Here is a 15,917-nt window from a genome sequence, read left to right as displayed (position 1 = left end):
ACTTTGTCTAAAACATATCATCAAATCATCTTTATTTGTTGAATAGTCCATGGAGTTTTTTAGATGAGTATGTTTGAGCCTTTGACTTAAACCCTGGTTTCCATTAACCAAATCTCTTAGCCAACCATTAACCATTAATTCTCAGTGATTTTAGAAAGTCTTGGAAGCATATATCAACCGTCCATGTTGTTAGTGTCCAAGTTGCTGCTCTACCACTCCAGAAGTCCACTATAATTCTCTCCTCAATTGTCTTTTCAAAAAATACATTTCTTTTTTTCCTTTCCTTTGATTTCCAGAGTCTCTCCCCACTCATCCATCATTTTGGATATAAGTTACAATTTACTTACTTTGGACTCTTGGACTTTGTTACTTCTGTACCCTACTGCTATTAAGAGTTTCCAGGATTTAAGGTTCTTTACATTGCATGAAAAACCATTCAATACTCCTAAAATGAAAATGTAATAACTTCTTGAAGTTCCCACTAATGATCCAGACTCTGATTTGAATCTCCCAGACGGCCCGATGACGGCTGGGAAAAGAGTAATTCCTACACCAACAACTGCATGGATTGGTTTGGATTCCTTGTTGTGACACCATTACTAAGCCCCCCCCCCACACACACACACACACCTTTAGCCTTCAGCCCAACCCTGAGGGGGCAATGGAAATAACTGTGAACAACATTGCCTTTTCCCACCTAGCTTTTCCCGACAAGTCTCAACAGAACGTCCATACCATGAATAAATAATTTCTCAGAGATTCTCTTACTAGTAATTTACAAAGACAAAAAGTTCAAATGTGAAGGAAAAGATGGTGTTCTCTGTCACTTAAAAATACTCGAACCATTGCTCCGACTAAAAAGGTTTCCACCTTACATACTGTTCTGAAATGTGGTCAATAGGGATTTGAAATTCCACCTACACCCTAAAATCCTGTTGGATTGAAAAACAGCTTTCGTCTTTTAAAAAATTAAAACCTTTTAGTTTTTTATCTAAGCTGTGGGATCAATTGAGACCAGTATTAGTAGAGCATGAAAGAAATACTCAAACTACTTTTTTGTTCCGGGGGTTCAGATGTCTCAACTTGTCCACAACACAGACAAGTGTGCACATGCACCGACAAGGCATAGGCATGCACACACACATCTTCGAGTTCAGCTCCATGGGTCATTGTCAGAAGTGAACTTCAGCAAAAATGTAATTACAGTATCTGATGTGTATGCTGTGGTTTGGACAAGAAATGCTGAGTGATTAATAACCTGGGCTTCCTTTCAGGTCATATAGAAAGTGAATGAATGGAGAGAAATGAGAAAAAGATCAAAGGAAAATAAACAAGCGTAATTAAAGGCTTAAGAGATTATTTGCTTTGTCAATGATCTGGAAAATATCTTCACGGTTAGTGACAAGAGGACATTTACAAAAGGAAGAGGGAAAAGATTGAATAGTACGAAATGTTAATGTTAAAAAAATGCTTAGAAAATCCTTAATATTTCCTGAATCTACACCATAAACCTTTGCTCATTGTCTAACGTTCCACCCATTTTAATTGAAATCTGTTGAGCTATAAAATACATCAGCAGCCCATCTATAAATCCGATTTCATCAAATGACCAGAACACATCCTGCAATTCACTTGAAAATGTTATATGATGATGACTTTTAAGAGAATGATCTGGTCACTTACTATAAAGTTTCAATTTCCATGAAATCCTATTGATCTATCTATTAATTTAGCCATCCAGCCCTGGCCCGCATTTTCGCGGTGGACCAGTGTAGGCAGGTCCTGACAGGCTCCTACAAACAGAGTGATAATTGCCAGACCGTCATCCATATTTACAAGCAACGGCTTGCCCGCCGCAAATTCGCTTAACTGTCCAAATATGAAATACGTTGGCACATACAGTCACAGAGAGCTGACTTTGAGCAAGATGTGAACATCCACACAGCCTAAGCTCGATTTCTATACAGTCTGTAATTATACTTACAGAGGCTGATTCTTTGAAAACAGGCAGCTCTTATCTCATCGGGTACCCTGTAGTTCTAACCATTATGTGATTGATGAGTCATTTAAAACCTTTCGGCAAACAATATTTAGTAATTAAAAAAAAAATATCCACAGTAAACTCTTCATGATGCCGACTATTAGACATACTAAAGGATGAATTTAAAGCACTGGCACAGTTTTCTTGACATGATGGCATACACAGTAGTCCAGAACATTTCCTGACCATTCATCAAATATATCAATAACGCTGTTTTCTTCAAGCCCTTGATCTACTTTTATAACTATTAAAAATAACTTGCATTTGCTGTACACATTGATCTGACTCACACAAACTTAATGTATTTACTTGTGTGTTGATCGAATACATTTGAGCAAAGAAATGTGCGTGGAAATGTTCAGAGTGAGTTTTCCCAGATCTGATGCACTGCAGGTTGGCCAATTCAGTTGTGGCCACAGATGATTGGGAAAGGAAGGGAAGGATGCATTATGCAAGACGTGTTGAGACTTGTGTCCTAACGGAGAGAGGCTAATAGCTGGGAAGAGCAGCTTCTGACAAGCCGCCTTGCAGTGCATGCTCGAGCCCGCACATCACACTCCCTCCCACTCCTGACACATACTGTACACGCACGCACACAAACTGATGTCTGAGTGCACGGAAAGAGGTCTTATTATTTGAGAAGGCCGAGGTGTTAGATCTCATTTCCAGCAACGATGAGGCTGGCGTCCAAGCCAAGGAATCATCTTCAAGAGGCAAGAGACCAGCAGAATCTCAGAGCTATTGTCAGTAAGGCACAGTGTCTTGCTGAGACAGGAGGGGGACCGGAGGATTACCAGACTAACTTAACATGGGCTTGGATGGCTTAATGTATGTGGAATCATCATAATAATAGATTGGAGGAAAAACGGAATTGTATCTTCTATTCCGATCTTTTCTCTTTACTTTACTTCTCTTCTTTTTACTCTCCATGGAGGACTGGCCAGTTGTATGCAGCCACAAACCCCAACGTCAGTCAATCAGTTGACAACTTGAGAAGATGGGATTAAACGAGAAATGCTTGAGGCAATAGACATTTCTCGTAATCTCCCAAAGCACTGCATGCCACCCGCTCTTAGTGGGAGGCAGAGGGGTGGGAACAAGGGGCGGCTAGGTGACTGATTATAGTCAATATGCCCCTATGGCATTCGGCATTCCCCATTGCCGGAGGCCACAAGAAATCAGCAAGAAACCCAGCGACTGTTAACTCCTTCATTCAAACAAGGTTACTCAGTTTGGTCCACATAGCCATCCTTTTGTTTCAAGCATGTTCAAACCTGGGTCTTGCAATGCATTTTGCATAAATAGACACACCCAGATTTAAATGCACATAAGACACAAATCCTCATGCACCCCCGTTTCTTTTTTGGAAAATCCCCTCCCATAAGTGCACAAGTATTCATTACGAGAGGCTAGTGCGTAATCTCCTTTCTTTTCAACTCACACTTTTAATATTACCCGCCAACATAATGTCAAACCTGGCCTAGTCTTGGCTTTCTTGGCTTTTTTGTTCCGTTTAATATTACCAAACTACTAAATGCCTGTATTACATTTAGTGTATTGAGATCTGCAAGGCTTCTTGTTTGGCGATTAATAGGGTCATATCCTACAGGATCACACATGATCATACTGAATCAGTTTTACACATTAAAAAAGGTTTTTGTTCTGAAGCTTTTGCATAATAACACTTAAATACATCTTCTGATTCCTCATGAATCTCATAATAAGACATGCAGGCTATAAACTAAGCTTTACAGTAAACTCCATAAAAGCTATGAGCAATCCCCCGGTCTCTTTCTTGCTCTAATCTCTCTGTTTTAATGGCAGCAGAGGAACCTGAATAATCACTGGTTTCCTCACAATCCTTTTCCTCCTGCGTCATCATCTGATTAAAACGTTGTCCTATGTCTATGGTTGCCTGGTGCAAAAACACTGTCTAGATATGTTAGTGCAGGTGGTTGCAAAGGGTCTTCTTGGTGTGTAAAAACACCCTTGTAAACAAATGTCCTTAAGGGGAGCTTATTTTGTTGCAAAAAGGTTTAGATTGGATTGCCGAGTGGCATAAAATAATCTGTTGGCAGGCACCCTTGGGAATTCTCATGCTTTCCTCACTTAAGTTAGTAGGACTATTCTAAACTGAAATCCAGTGGGATGGCAGATACACATAATTTGAGGGGGCAGAACCGTAATTCATTAAGTTTAACTAAGGTTGAGACTTTATTTCAGGATTTCATTGCAGTTATTTCTCAGGTAAAACTAATACTTGTTGTCTTTTCCTCAGTTTCTGTCGTTGTAGTGAGGCCGTGAGAAACACCTGAATCAGAGAATGAAAGCGAGGGAAAGGGGATGATAGACATATTTTAGGAGGGAAGGACGAAACTTAAGGCACCAGAGGTGACAGCCATGAGTGTGTGTTAAGACCAGAGGAAGAAAGAGACAGACAAAGAAAAGCAGCAGGTCAAAGACCACCGCACTAATGTCCAGAGGGGGATCTTCTTACATCACTGAGGGACTGAGTAGAAGAGCCAAGCACGCATGGTTACTTCCAGCAAACAGAGCTGCGGAGGAGCCCCTCATTTGAACACACACACACACACACACACACACACACACACACACACACACACACACACACACACACACACACACACACACACACACACACACACACACACACACACACACACACACACACACACACACACACACACACACACACACACACACACACACACACACACACACACACACACACACACACACACACACTTGTCTCTTGGTTCTCTTGTTTCAGGGAGGTCAACTGCGTGACAGACGGAGGTGACACCTTTCCAGCTTGAGACTTCTCCTCGGGTCATGACAAATTACACTGCTCCCATTTCACCTGTCCCTCACCGCCATTTAGGTAGTTGTTCGATGACGTCTTGCCCAGGTATTTTTGATTATTGTTTATTATGTACCCCATAACATGGCAAAATGTATCCTTTCAGTATTGTACTCCTACTGTTAAAGCTACTCGACTACTGCAACTGTGTATTAGTGGCAAGAGTAGTAGAGCAGCAGTAGACATTTAGATTTTTCTTACAATTTCTGTAGCTCATAAACAAAAGTAACACCATATGTCGATACATACTTACAAGCAGGGAATAACTGACATTCTGTACCAGCCTCTTATTATACATTGCAATTACGATATATTGTGGTGACAATTTCTAGACATAAACTCATTATACATAAACTCTTCATTGAGGACTGTAACTAAAACTATAATTAACGTTATGCTTTATGGGATAAAATGGTTCTAGAGAATACAATGTTTTTATTTTTAAACTTCTAAGTCAAACTTTGTTTGCTTTTAATAGATTGATGACCAAGGATAAATATTTCTGGACCTCGTACAGAACTTTCCCTGCTGCATTCATCACATCAGATTTGGCTACGAGAGGTGAGTGGAGGTAGCGATGAATCACTGAATGATGCTCTACTTTCTCTTGCACACAACACGCCTGCACTTGTGCAGGCTTGAGTGAGTGTGTGAGAAATAATGTGCATTTTCATGTGTGTGTCCAGTCGTTACCCAGTAAGAAAAAAAAATATATAAAAAATATGTACACACACACACACTGCATGCCAAAGCCAATAAAGTGTGTGTACTCACGGTCCATGTGGCAGACTTGGCGGTGCTAGACTGCTGGAAGGACACCTGGAAGTTGTGCAGTCCGGGGTAGTCGGTGTTGGAGGGGATGGTCGGGGCAGGGGACAGGCCCTCAAAGGTGGAGTTGGGCTGTGAGTAGGGTGAGGGAGTGGGCACGGTGGACGAGGAGGCGTTCTCGGAGCTGTAGGGGCTGGCGGACGTTGCACGGCTCCCCAGGCTCTCCATGCTGCTGCTCAGCATGTTGTATTGGGACTGGGGAGAAAAAGAAGAGGGAAGAGAATGAGGGAGGCAAAGAAGGAGGGAGGGAGCAGAGAGGCAGAGGGAGGGCACAGGTAGAGGTGCCGGAGAGACAAGGGTTTGGAGACTTAAAGGGAGGTCAGATTACAAGTAGTTTTATGCTGCGTGTGTGTGGGACGGGTGCATGTGTAACTGTCAAGTGTCCATGATGAACCCCGAGCACTTTTTCTGTGATACATGCAAAACAACTGATTTGTAGATAAAATCATGAAATATGCAGAGACACAAACTGGTGTATTATTATGTGAGAGAGTGTAAGTGAGCGGCGGTTGCAGTGAGGTCTCCACAGAAGCCTCCTTGGGGCTATACGAGACAAGTTGTAAAACACAGGCGTAATCTGCCTAATTGTCAGCCATTCCCCTCTTATACTCTCCACTGTGTCTGAAAAAAGGAAAGATTGGTTGCCCTAACGTGTGTGAGGTGACACACTTAACGCACACTGTGAGGCCCTTTTATTGTAGCTTAGAAGAAAACTACTTTGTGGCTGCTGCAATTGTTATTGATTTGATGCCCTCTCCCGAAAAGAAAAGTCAGAAAGCAAAAAAAAACTACTAAATTACTTTAAGTCCTTATGCCCCCCTTCTAATAATAATAATAATAATAATAATAATAATACACATCAAACAATTACTCTCTTCAAACATGAGTTCATTATCCACCAATTAACATCAGCTGATTCACCATTAAAAAGACAACCTGACCTACACTTAATGTTTAAAATCATTGAATTATACAAAGAAATCCCAATATTTATCAATGCAGCCTGAACTGTACTCATGCATCCAATAACAGACACTGTTGACATTTATCCACACTGAAATAGACACATGTTAACACACACAATAACCCTATGAGCAGAAGAAAAAAGCCTTTACCTTCTTTTTCACGTAGTACATCTTAATACTCTCAATAGTCAACTCTGCAGTCAAAAACGTCCAAACACAGCAAAGCAACAAGAGTGCGGGCTCATAGCCAAGCCAGACTGTCCAAGTGAGGCATGCATCAGTGGACACACCACACCACACACACACACACACACACACACACACACGCAGAGACTCCTACAGCCAGGACAGGGAGAAAGGTGAGGAATGGTGTGGAGAGAGAGAAATGATAGACTGAGACGAGGGGGTAGAAGGAGAGAGGGAAAGACGGATGGGAACCCAAAAAATGGAACAACATTCTAATTATGACAAGTCCGGACATAGACGGCAATGCTAGGGCACATGTACACACACGCTCCAAACACCTTGTGAAGGCCTGCACTAAGTAAACACTGTCTGGTCTGACAGAGAGAGAGAGAGGGAGAGAGGAAGAAAGAGTGAGAACAAAAACATGAAATAACAGTTCAAGGGTCAGACCCCCCCACCCAGTATTGTTTATCAATAAAGCATTAAATCAACAGTCAAGGCTGAATGTTGTTAAAACAGACTCTCTTCAACACTTTGGAAAGCTTTCAATTCATCATTAATAATTGGATGGACAATTGGTTTCTTTAAACTTTATATGTTATATTTTTGTACTCCAGAATTTGTCACTGTCTAAATTCAACCAAGCAAATGCTGTAATTATAGGAAATTGTATTTATCAAATCAACAATGATTTTGGGCGTGGGAGTATTTAGATATTAATATTTTCATTTGTACGCTGAAAATTGAAACTTTATCAAAAGTGACTACAATAATATAGTTTTGAGATTCTGCCTGCACATTAAACTAAAAAGCTCCTTGACCAGTCAATCATTTTTTTGTCTAGGAAATAAAACATAAACAGGATCTTAATCAAATAATTACATTTATTTTGTTCGTATTTTCTTTGCACCCCGAGTAAAGGGAGCACGACAGATATCATGGGAATGCCAGCTTGATGTTTGAAAAACATTACGATCTTTCACCTAGTTACCCTATTGTACACCTCAGTTAGTTTAGACTGAGGGCACCTGAACTTGTTATATTTACCTATACCATATTCTACGTTATAAATCCAACCTGAAGCAATATACACCATCACGTCAGCTCTGTTTTCTATTTTCAATAAAGCATCAGACACTCATGACTAACAGAGACAAAGTTGCACAAGGGTAGTAAGCTCAATGCCATGGTTTCCTGAATATGAAAGCAAAGGTACAGGTCAATGCCCTAGACTTAATGCAAACTGTAGGTTAAATGAGGATGCACTTATGCGTGGGTGTGCATATATTGACTTTATAATACACAAACAGTAAAAGACAGCCGGGTTCAAAACAACTGATGCCTGTTTTGAATGGATTAATATTCATTATTTTTAGTAAAAAATACCTATACCACTTTCTCAGGTTTTCAAGTGTGATAAATATTAGATTTTCTTAGCCTTATAGGAGATGTACTTTGAAGATGCATAGCATGTTTACAAATTATTGATATTTTGGAAAACAAAACAATTAATAGGCTGATAAATAAACGTGTTGTTGAAAGTCTCAAACATTTTAAATGTGTAATTTCCAGTTAGCTATAGAAAATAGGGCCACTATATAATTTGCTGGGATAAAAATGTGTTCACCATCATGACAAATTTGGAAATTAGTATTTAGGCTGATGTGCTATGGTGTTTGTTTTCTCGTGAAAATACTGTACAAAAGAGTCATTATGTGTCCGCCCTTTAATATCTGACTGTTTATTCCCTTTGAAATCTTTTTCTGACAGGTATTGTCAAAGGGGCTTAAAGGCACAAGGTTAGCCCAGGTGTATGCGTCAACAAAAAGAAAGAAAGAAAAACACTTAACACCACACACACACACACACACACACACACACACACACACACACACACACACACACACACACACACACACACACACACACACACACACACACACACACACACACACACACACACACACACACACACACACACACACACACACACACACACACACACACACACACACACACACACACACACACACACACACACACACACACACGATACCTAAACTCAATCTGCAACAAGTTGAAACAGAGCTAAAACCTCCGCCGCCACTTTGTGAACTGTGTGTTTGTGTGTTCACAGTGTGTGTAAGTGTTTAAGCTTCCCATCCCATCATCATCTAGTGTCCCCTATGGGCAGCCATCCTGGTAGCTGCCACTCAAAGCTGAGCTTTAAAGGCTACAAACATTAAGAAACGTAGATAATCCAGCCACAACAACCCTCACTTGTCAAGATGAGTGAAACAATATGAGCTGACTATAAGGAAAGTATCACTACGTAATGGCCTCTGTTTTCAGCTACTTATTAAACAGTTAACAACACTGGGACACATAGGGCCCCGTTTGGCCAAAAGGAAACATAATGACCAAAATCAAACTGTAGTCTGAATTGATGATATGGCATCATATTAAATCTGAAGCATGCCTAACAACGCAAGATATGTTTAGTAGAGGTGAGGATGAGAGGTGGAAAAATGTGAATCGATGTGATAGAAGGTTGCCCCCTGTTGGGTATTTTTGGCAAAGTGCAAAAACGGGAGAAACTTAACCAGTTGCACATTCATGCCAACCTGCATACTATTTGTAAATAAATACAAATAAAAAAAACCATCACACAATTTTACAATTCCTAAATACTTTTGTTTAAGTTTAAAAAGGGGAGTGATTTGTAAAATATCCATAAAGAAAAAAGTAAATCTGTTTACAGTTCTGTTTCATATGGCCGGATTTTGAGAGATGTATCCATAGATCTCTTAATTTTGCTCTCAAAGTGCACCAGATTGATGCTTTTAACTTCAATATTTAAAAAACAAATCTTCCCAGGGGAGAATGCCCCCGGACGCCCTTATGTGAGGTCGACACACCACCTATAAACATACCCCTGCTTACACCTATGCCGTGAGCTGATTATCGAGCTTTCATTGTAACAGTCGCAGGTGTGTATTTGCGTGGGGAGTGTTGCAGTAGAAAATTCCACCTTAGTGACCGGTACATTAATGGGAAACCCTAAATGTTTGAGCACCCTCTATGAAACGTCAAGCTACCCCACAACGACCCCAAAAGAAATCTCTGGAGCCGCCACTGAGCCTGGAACCCCGTTTTGAAGAAATGTGCAGTGCCAAACAGGTTCATTGCAGCCACCTGTGATAAGACACACTTTTTTGCCAAATATCAGAATTTTCTTTTTTGCACAGATTGCAAAGTGGCAAAGTATTATAATTTATTGTTCTAGCAAAGGGATTGCACAATTGTATTATGTATTTATTTTTCTGGGCACAGTCTTATGGAGCATTGTTTTATTATCACTGTATAGCAAAGTTATTTTTTTTTAAAGGAATGCTCACGTTCATATTGATGTATTTTTAATAAATGTTAACTTGGCCCATTACGTAACTATTTGTGTTGGGGAGGCCCAACTTTTTCTTTTCTCCAAAGGGGGGCCTGACAGAAAAAGTTTGAGAACCACTGGATAGTGGAGAGGTGTCTAAACTTTTTTCACCAGGTGCCACATACAGAAAAATATACAAAGGGCTGGGCCGGTGAGGTATACTGCCTCATAAGTTAAGTTATAAGTCAGCAAAAATAAATCAAATGTAGGTAAATTATGTTTAATACTTGAATATGGTTTAAGAAAAACAACAGCCTACATCCCAGCTCTCCATAGGGTTTCATTTATTTTGTTAGCAGCTCATCCCTCTTAAAAACAGAAGCCTCAGATTTCTTATCATAAGAGGAAATAGGAAGAGTTTATTTCAAGCATGTTATGGAAATAAGTTATCAACTTAGATTTGATAGAAAAGAAAGAAAAAAAATGCAACTTTAACTGACTGAATTTGTTTGAAAAGTGGGCTTCTTATACATGAATACTGTGTTATATCTGTTTTCATCTATATTTAAGAAGTACAATATAAGACAAGCACAAGTTTAATCTTTTTCACTTTCAACTTTTTTTATTTGGGCCGATTCAAAATGGCCTGCGGGCCGCATTTGGCCCCCGAGCCGTAGTTTGGACACCCCTGATCTAGTGGTTAGATCAAAAATGACATGAGTTACCAGCTGTCTTTCCAAATGAATTCACTTGTAATGTAATAATAATCAAGGCAGCCTGATTATACCAGAATATATATCTAATCTTGCTATATTCAAATGATGTAGCCATGGCCATTCTTATGCATGCATGATCAAATACAAGGTGACACCGGCTTGTTGTTCAAATATCTAACAAACAGCATAAGTCATGAACATTTGATTCACTCTTTCAAAAGTTTTCCACACATTTGGAACCAGTGTCCCTATAGCCTGTACCAAACTTCTACATTGCACAAACCATCGTCACTAACACAGTAAACCTAAATTATGAACATTTAAAAAAAGGCCTCAATATGCGAGAACCAAAAACAACATATTCTGGTTCACTTACCATGGCACACAGCATCTGAGGACTCCTGAAAGATAAGATGAGTAGTTCCTATTTCTCTGCGACCCGAATATCATAGGACTTAAAGTCTGCTGTGATCAAGTGTGCCTGTAAGATTAGAGCTCTCTGCTGCCAGCGGGACATGATGGAGGAAGCAGGGGACATCCTGCCTCTCTCCTCCTCCACTCTTCTCCCTTGCCTGACTGGGCCTTCTTAACTTGCCTTGCATAGGTGCCTAACAACAAATCCTTACTCCGCCCCCTTATTTCTGTCATGATTATTCATTAACCGGCCAGGCAGGCCCAGGCTTGTCCCTCCAAAGATTAGATTCAACCAATATTGCAGATCATAAGGGGAGGAAACACATAGTAGGCTCATGTTGGATTTGTTTTTATGATTCCATGTTTGGAAGACAGAGACTGTAGAGTGGACAAAATATGTCCAAAATAAATAGTACAATTCTGCAAAATCTTGACCATTTCTGAAATACTAACAAACAGCATGCTTTTATATTCCTTTTGTGAAAACCTCTTAATTAATTATGAGGTTTACAACCATCAAAAACATTTGTGCATGGTTGTTAATTTGCAAAGACACACCCTACACAGCCTACAGATGGCTCTAAGGTAAAGCAGCAAGGGGCCTGGAGTTAATTAGCCCTCCCCCCCACCCACACAGTCCCTACAGGCTGCTCTGCAGGGGGATAAAGAGAGGGAAAAGGCTTCAGAGAAGAGGGAAACTATTAGGGAGGGAATTTCCTCAACACTGGAGGGAAAAAGAGAAAGCAACAGACAGAATGGGAAGGAACACCTCTTTGGAAGTGTGAGCATGCGTGTGCTTACAAAATAATCATTATCTGACACAGAAGATGTTAACACAATGCACAGAATAGAAAATAGCTGCTGCTTTTTAAAAAGCAAGGGATTGATCATAGAAATGACCACAAACAAAACATCAACGGAAACTCGTTCTTACCATCACGTTGTCGTTCATGTCCCTCATTTGGTAGATGTCCATGGAGACCTCAGCAGCGCTGCAGTGGCTCCCCGGGGTGCTGGTCGAAGGCTCAAAGTAGGTGCTGTCTGGCTCCCTGTGAACACACAACCCATGGATGAAAGTTGGTCAAGAGGACGACTTTTCATAAAATGAACAAAGCACAAACGCGTAACATGACAAACCTGATCAGCAAAGTAACAGACCTTTGTAAAAAACATGTTGTGGAATAAAAAGTGACCAAAAATGTTAGATAAAGTTAATTCTTGATATTAAAAAAAATATATATATATATAGACACATATTTAAGGACTTTTTTTATGCAATCTGGTATTTTCCAAGTGCTTTCAACAGGAGAAAAAGAAAAAAGCCTTAAAATAAAAGCAGACTTTAATCCAATATAAAAAACTGCTCTAGTGGGATTTGAACCATTTAGAGACTGGTTTTTTAAAATTGTTGTTTTCGTATAAAGCACTTGAAATACTCCCAGAAGGTTCAGTAAATCGTAAAAAGTCCGAAATGCTTTCGAAGTGCTTTGCTTTTCCTCAAGTACAGAGAAAAGCACACAAAACAAAAGATGGAAATCCAGCATTTGCCCTTGACTGTGATTTTGTTACGTCTTCACATCAAAACCTCTATAAGGCATTTTAAGCCTTATATGTCACTTTCCCCACACTGCTGCTATTAAAACAAAGCACAATTTTGGATTGTAGCAGCTGATGAGAAAATGACATGTGTTTTCTCATCATGGCCTAATCAATATCCCTTTTTAAAATAAAAACAATAAAAGGTGGAAAACATGTTTATGAACAGAAAATAAAACAATCTTCATGGGGTGTTGTTGACACTCACAGGGAGCCCCACAGGTGCTCGAAGGTGCCTCCTTCTCCAGCAACAGTGGACTGGGACATCTTAGAGAATGGGTAGTCTGGCGAGGGACAGATCACTCTGCAGAGCACACAAATCAAATTTAAATGAAATAAAATAACGGTAAAATCGAGTTCCGGTTATAATGGTGGAAACAAAATACTTTAAGATTGTTCAAAAAGGACCGACACACACACGTGTGATCACACCAATGTGGTCCCAGTGAGGTGGCAGGGTGTCAGGGGGCTTGGGCGTGCCCAGACCTGCCTGCCTCATCACCGCCTCACTTCGGAAAAGTCTGAGCATCACCTCCTCCGCCTCTGTCTCAAAATAACACAGACGGTACTGAAACCTAAAAGTGTGTTCCGACTGTGTGGAGCTTCCGGAGCAATAGGCTATTGAGGAACATATCATGTGGTTTTCTGAACTACAATACACACAGGTAATCGACACTCTAACTTTACAACAAACGTTGCCTTGAGGTGACACATTAAACATAATCCTGGAGGTGTTACGATCACTGTTACGAATTGCGGAAAAAGGTAGGACCCAAAAGCAGACTACAAAAAAGGTAAAAAAGATCTATAAACCAAAAGCGAGCTTTATTCAAAAGCAGATGACAAAAAACATGACTTGAACATAACGGTAGCACAAGGAAGAACCATACCCGAAAAACTGACCGTGACTGACATGGAGGAAGACAGGAAAAACAAACAATGAACCAACAGGGGAACACAGGGAAAGACAAGACTAAATACAGAGAGGGGTAATCACAGGACGAGAAACAGCTGGGCAGGGGAGGTAGAAACACAAGGGCAACAGGTGAACACAATCAGACACAGGGGGAAAAACACAGGAAGGAAGACAAGAGACAGGGAGAACAGAATTACAAAATAACACCCATAACAAGACAGACAAAACTAAAAATGTGACATAACATTAGGATCGTGACAGGACCCCCCCCTCAAGGGACGGATTCTGGACGTCCAAAAAACACAAACAAAGTCCAACACTTCGAAAGGAGGGGTGGAGGGGGTCCGGAGGACGGGTCTGGGTCGACAGCCCAGAGGCAAGGCAGAGGAACAGGAGGTGGTCTCTGGCGGACGGCCCGGGGGCAAGGCAGAGTTCATGGTGGGGGTCTCGGGCGGACGGCCCGGGGGCAAGGCAGAGTTCATGGTGGGGGTCTCGGGCAGACGGCCCGGGGGCAAGGCAGAGTTCATGGTGGGGGTCTCGGGCGGACGACCCGGGGGCCGGGCATTAGGGCAAAGGCAGCGGCTGGAAAAGTCAGGGGGCCGGGCTTGAGGGCGAAGACCACGGCTGGGGAACTCAGGGGGCCGGGCTTGAGGGCGAAGGCCGCTGGGGAACTCAGGAGGCCAGGCACAAGGTCGGGCAAGAAGACGGCGAAGGGACAGCTCCGGAGTGCGAGCAGGAAGGAGGTGACGGGATAGCTCCGGAGGACGACGTACGCCGCAATGGGACCCCTCCAGTGTCAGCTGGATCGCCAGAGCACTGGGATCGAGAGCAGGAGCTGGTGGGACCCCTGGCGGGACAGGCGTATACGGGACTCTGGACGGAACATGGGCTGGTGTCAGTGGGACCCTAGACAGAGCAAGGGCTGGTGTCGACAGGACCCTCGGCGTAGCACGTTTCGGCGGAACCCCCAACAGGACAGGATATGGCGTTGGCAGGAAACCCGGCAGAACAGTAGTCGGCGGGACCCCCAACAGGACAGGACATGGGGTTGGCAGGACCCCCGGCAGAACAGTAGTCGGCGGGACCCCCAACGGCACAGGACATAGAGTAGGGACTAGAGAAGGGACTTGAGTAGGGACTTGAGAGGGGACTGGAGAGGGGACTGGAGAGGGGACTGGAGAGGGAACTCGAGAAGAGACTCGAGAAGGAACTTGAGAGGGGACTCGAGAAGAGACTCGAGAGGGGGCCTGAGAAGGAACTTGGGAGGTGACTTGAGACGGTCGGTACGCCGACAGGACACGGGGAGCTGGAGTTGGCCGGTACGCCGACAGGACACGGGGAGCTGGCGTCAGCCGGAGAGTCAACAGGTGAAGAGGAGCCGGAGTCGGGACCATGGCGGCCGAGCCCGGTACTTGATCCGGAACCATGGCTGGAACTGGAGCCAGAACCATGGCTGCTGGGACCAGAACTGGAGCTGGGACCATGGCTGCTGGGACCGGAACAGAAGCCAGGACCATGGCTGTGTGGGCCGGTTCTGGAGCCCGAACCATGACTGTATGGGCCGGTACTGGAGCAGGAACCATGGCTGCTGGGATCGGAACAGAAGCCTGGATCATGGCTGTATGGGCCGGTTCTGGAGCCGGAAACATGGCTGTGTGGACCGGTACCGGAGCAGGGACCATGGCTGCTGGGCACGGAACCGGAACACGGAACCATGGCTGTGTGGGATGGTAATGGAGCACGGTACCATGACTGTGTGGGCCGGTACTGGAGTACTACGAGCTGGCTTCCTGACCTTGTGTCTTTTAGAGTTCTTTTGGAGGCTCCGTGGACCTCCAAATGCCAGGCAGGATCCCAAAAAAGGGTCAAAAAAATGGAGACTGGCACTCAGGGCTACGAGAAAAAACTCTGAGCCATTCAGGCAACGAGCTCCTCAACCAAGGCATGTTGGCCACCTCCATTTGTGCCTTTTTGAGGATAGCCTCTTTGTCC

At 42.6% G+C, this 15,917-nt stretch overlaps 1 protein-coding gene across 8 annotated transcripts in view; it reads right to left on the bottom strand.

Annotated features, from left to right (window-relative positions):
* The window catches only part of tp73 (tumor protein p73), a 30,018-nt gene that overhangs the window by 10,336 nt on the left and 3,765 nt on the right, over nucleotides 1–15,917 (bottom strand). For 4 of the 8 annotated variants that reach the window (XM_079673528.1, XM_079673534.1, XM_079673531.1 and 1 more), the window contains exons 2-4: nucleotides 13,218–13,313; nucleotides 12,348–12,462; nucleotides 5,697–5,945 (exon numbers count right to left, since the gene is read on the bottom strand). In XM_079673528.1, coding sequence (XP_079529654.1) covers nucleotides 5,697–5,945; nucleotides 12,348–12,462; nucleotides 13,218–13,313 — 460 coding nt within the window. The other 4 variants (XM_079673529.1, XM_079673533.1, XM_079673532.1 and 1 more) reach the window with 4 other exon arrangements.

This window comes from Notothenia rossii (assembly GCF_949606895.1).
Source record: "Notothenia rossii genome assembly, chromosome: 4".
Taxonomy (NCBI): Eukaryota; Metazoa; Chordata; class Actinopteri; order Perciformes; family Nototheniidae; genus Notothenia; species Notothenia rossii.
Note: the sequence above shows the minus strand (reverse complement) of the source record. Positions and strands in the feature narration are given on the sequence as shown.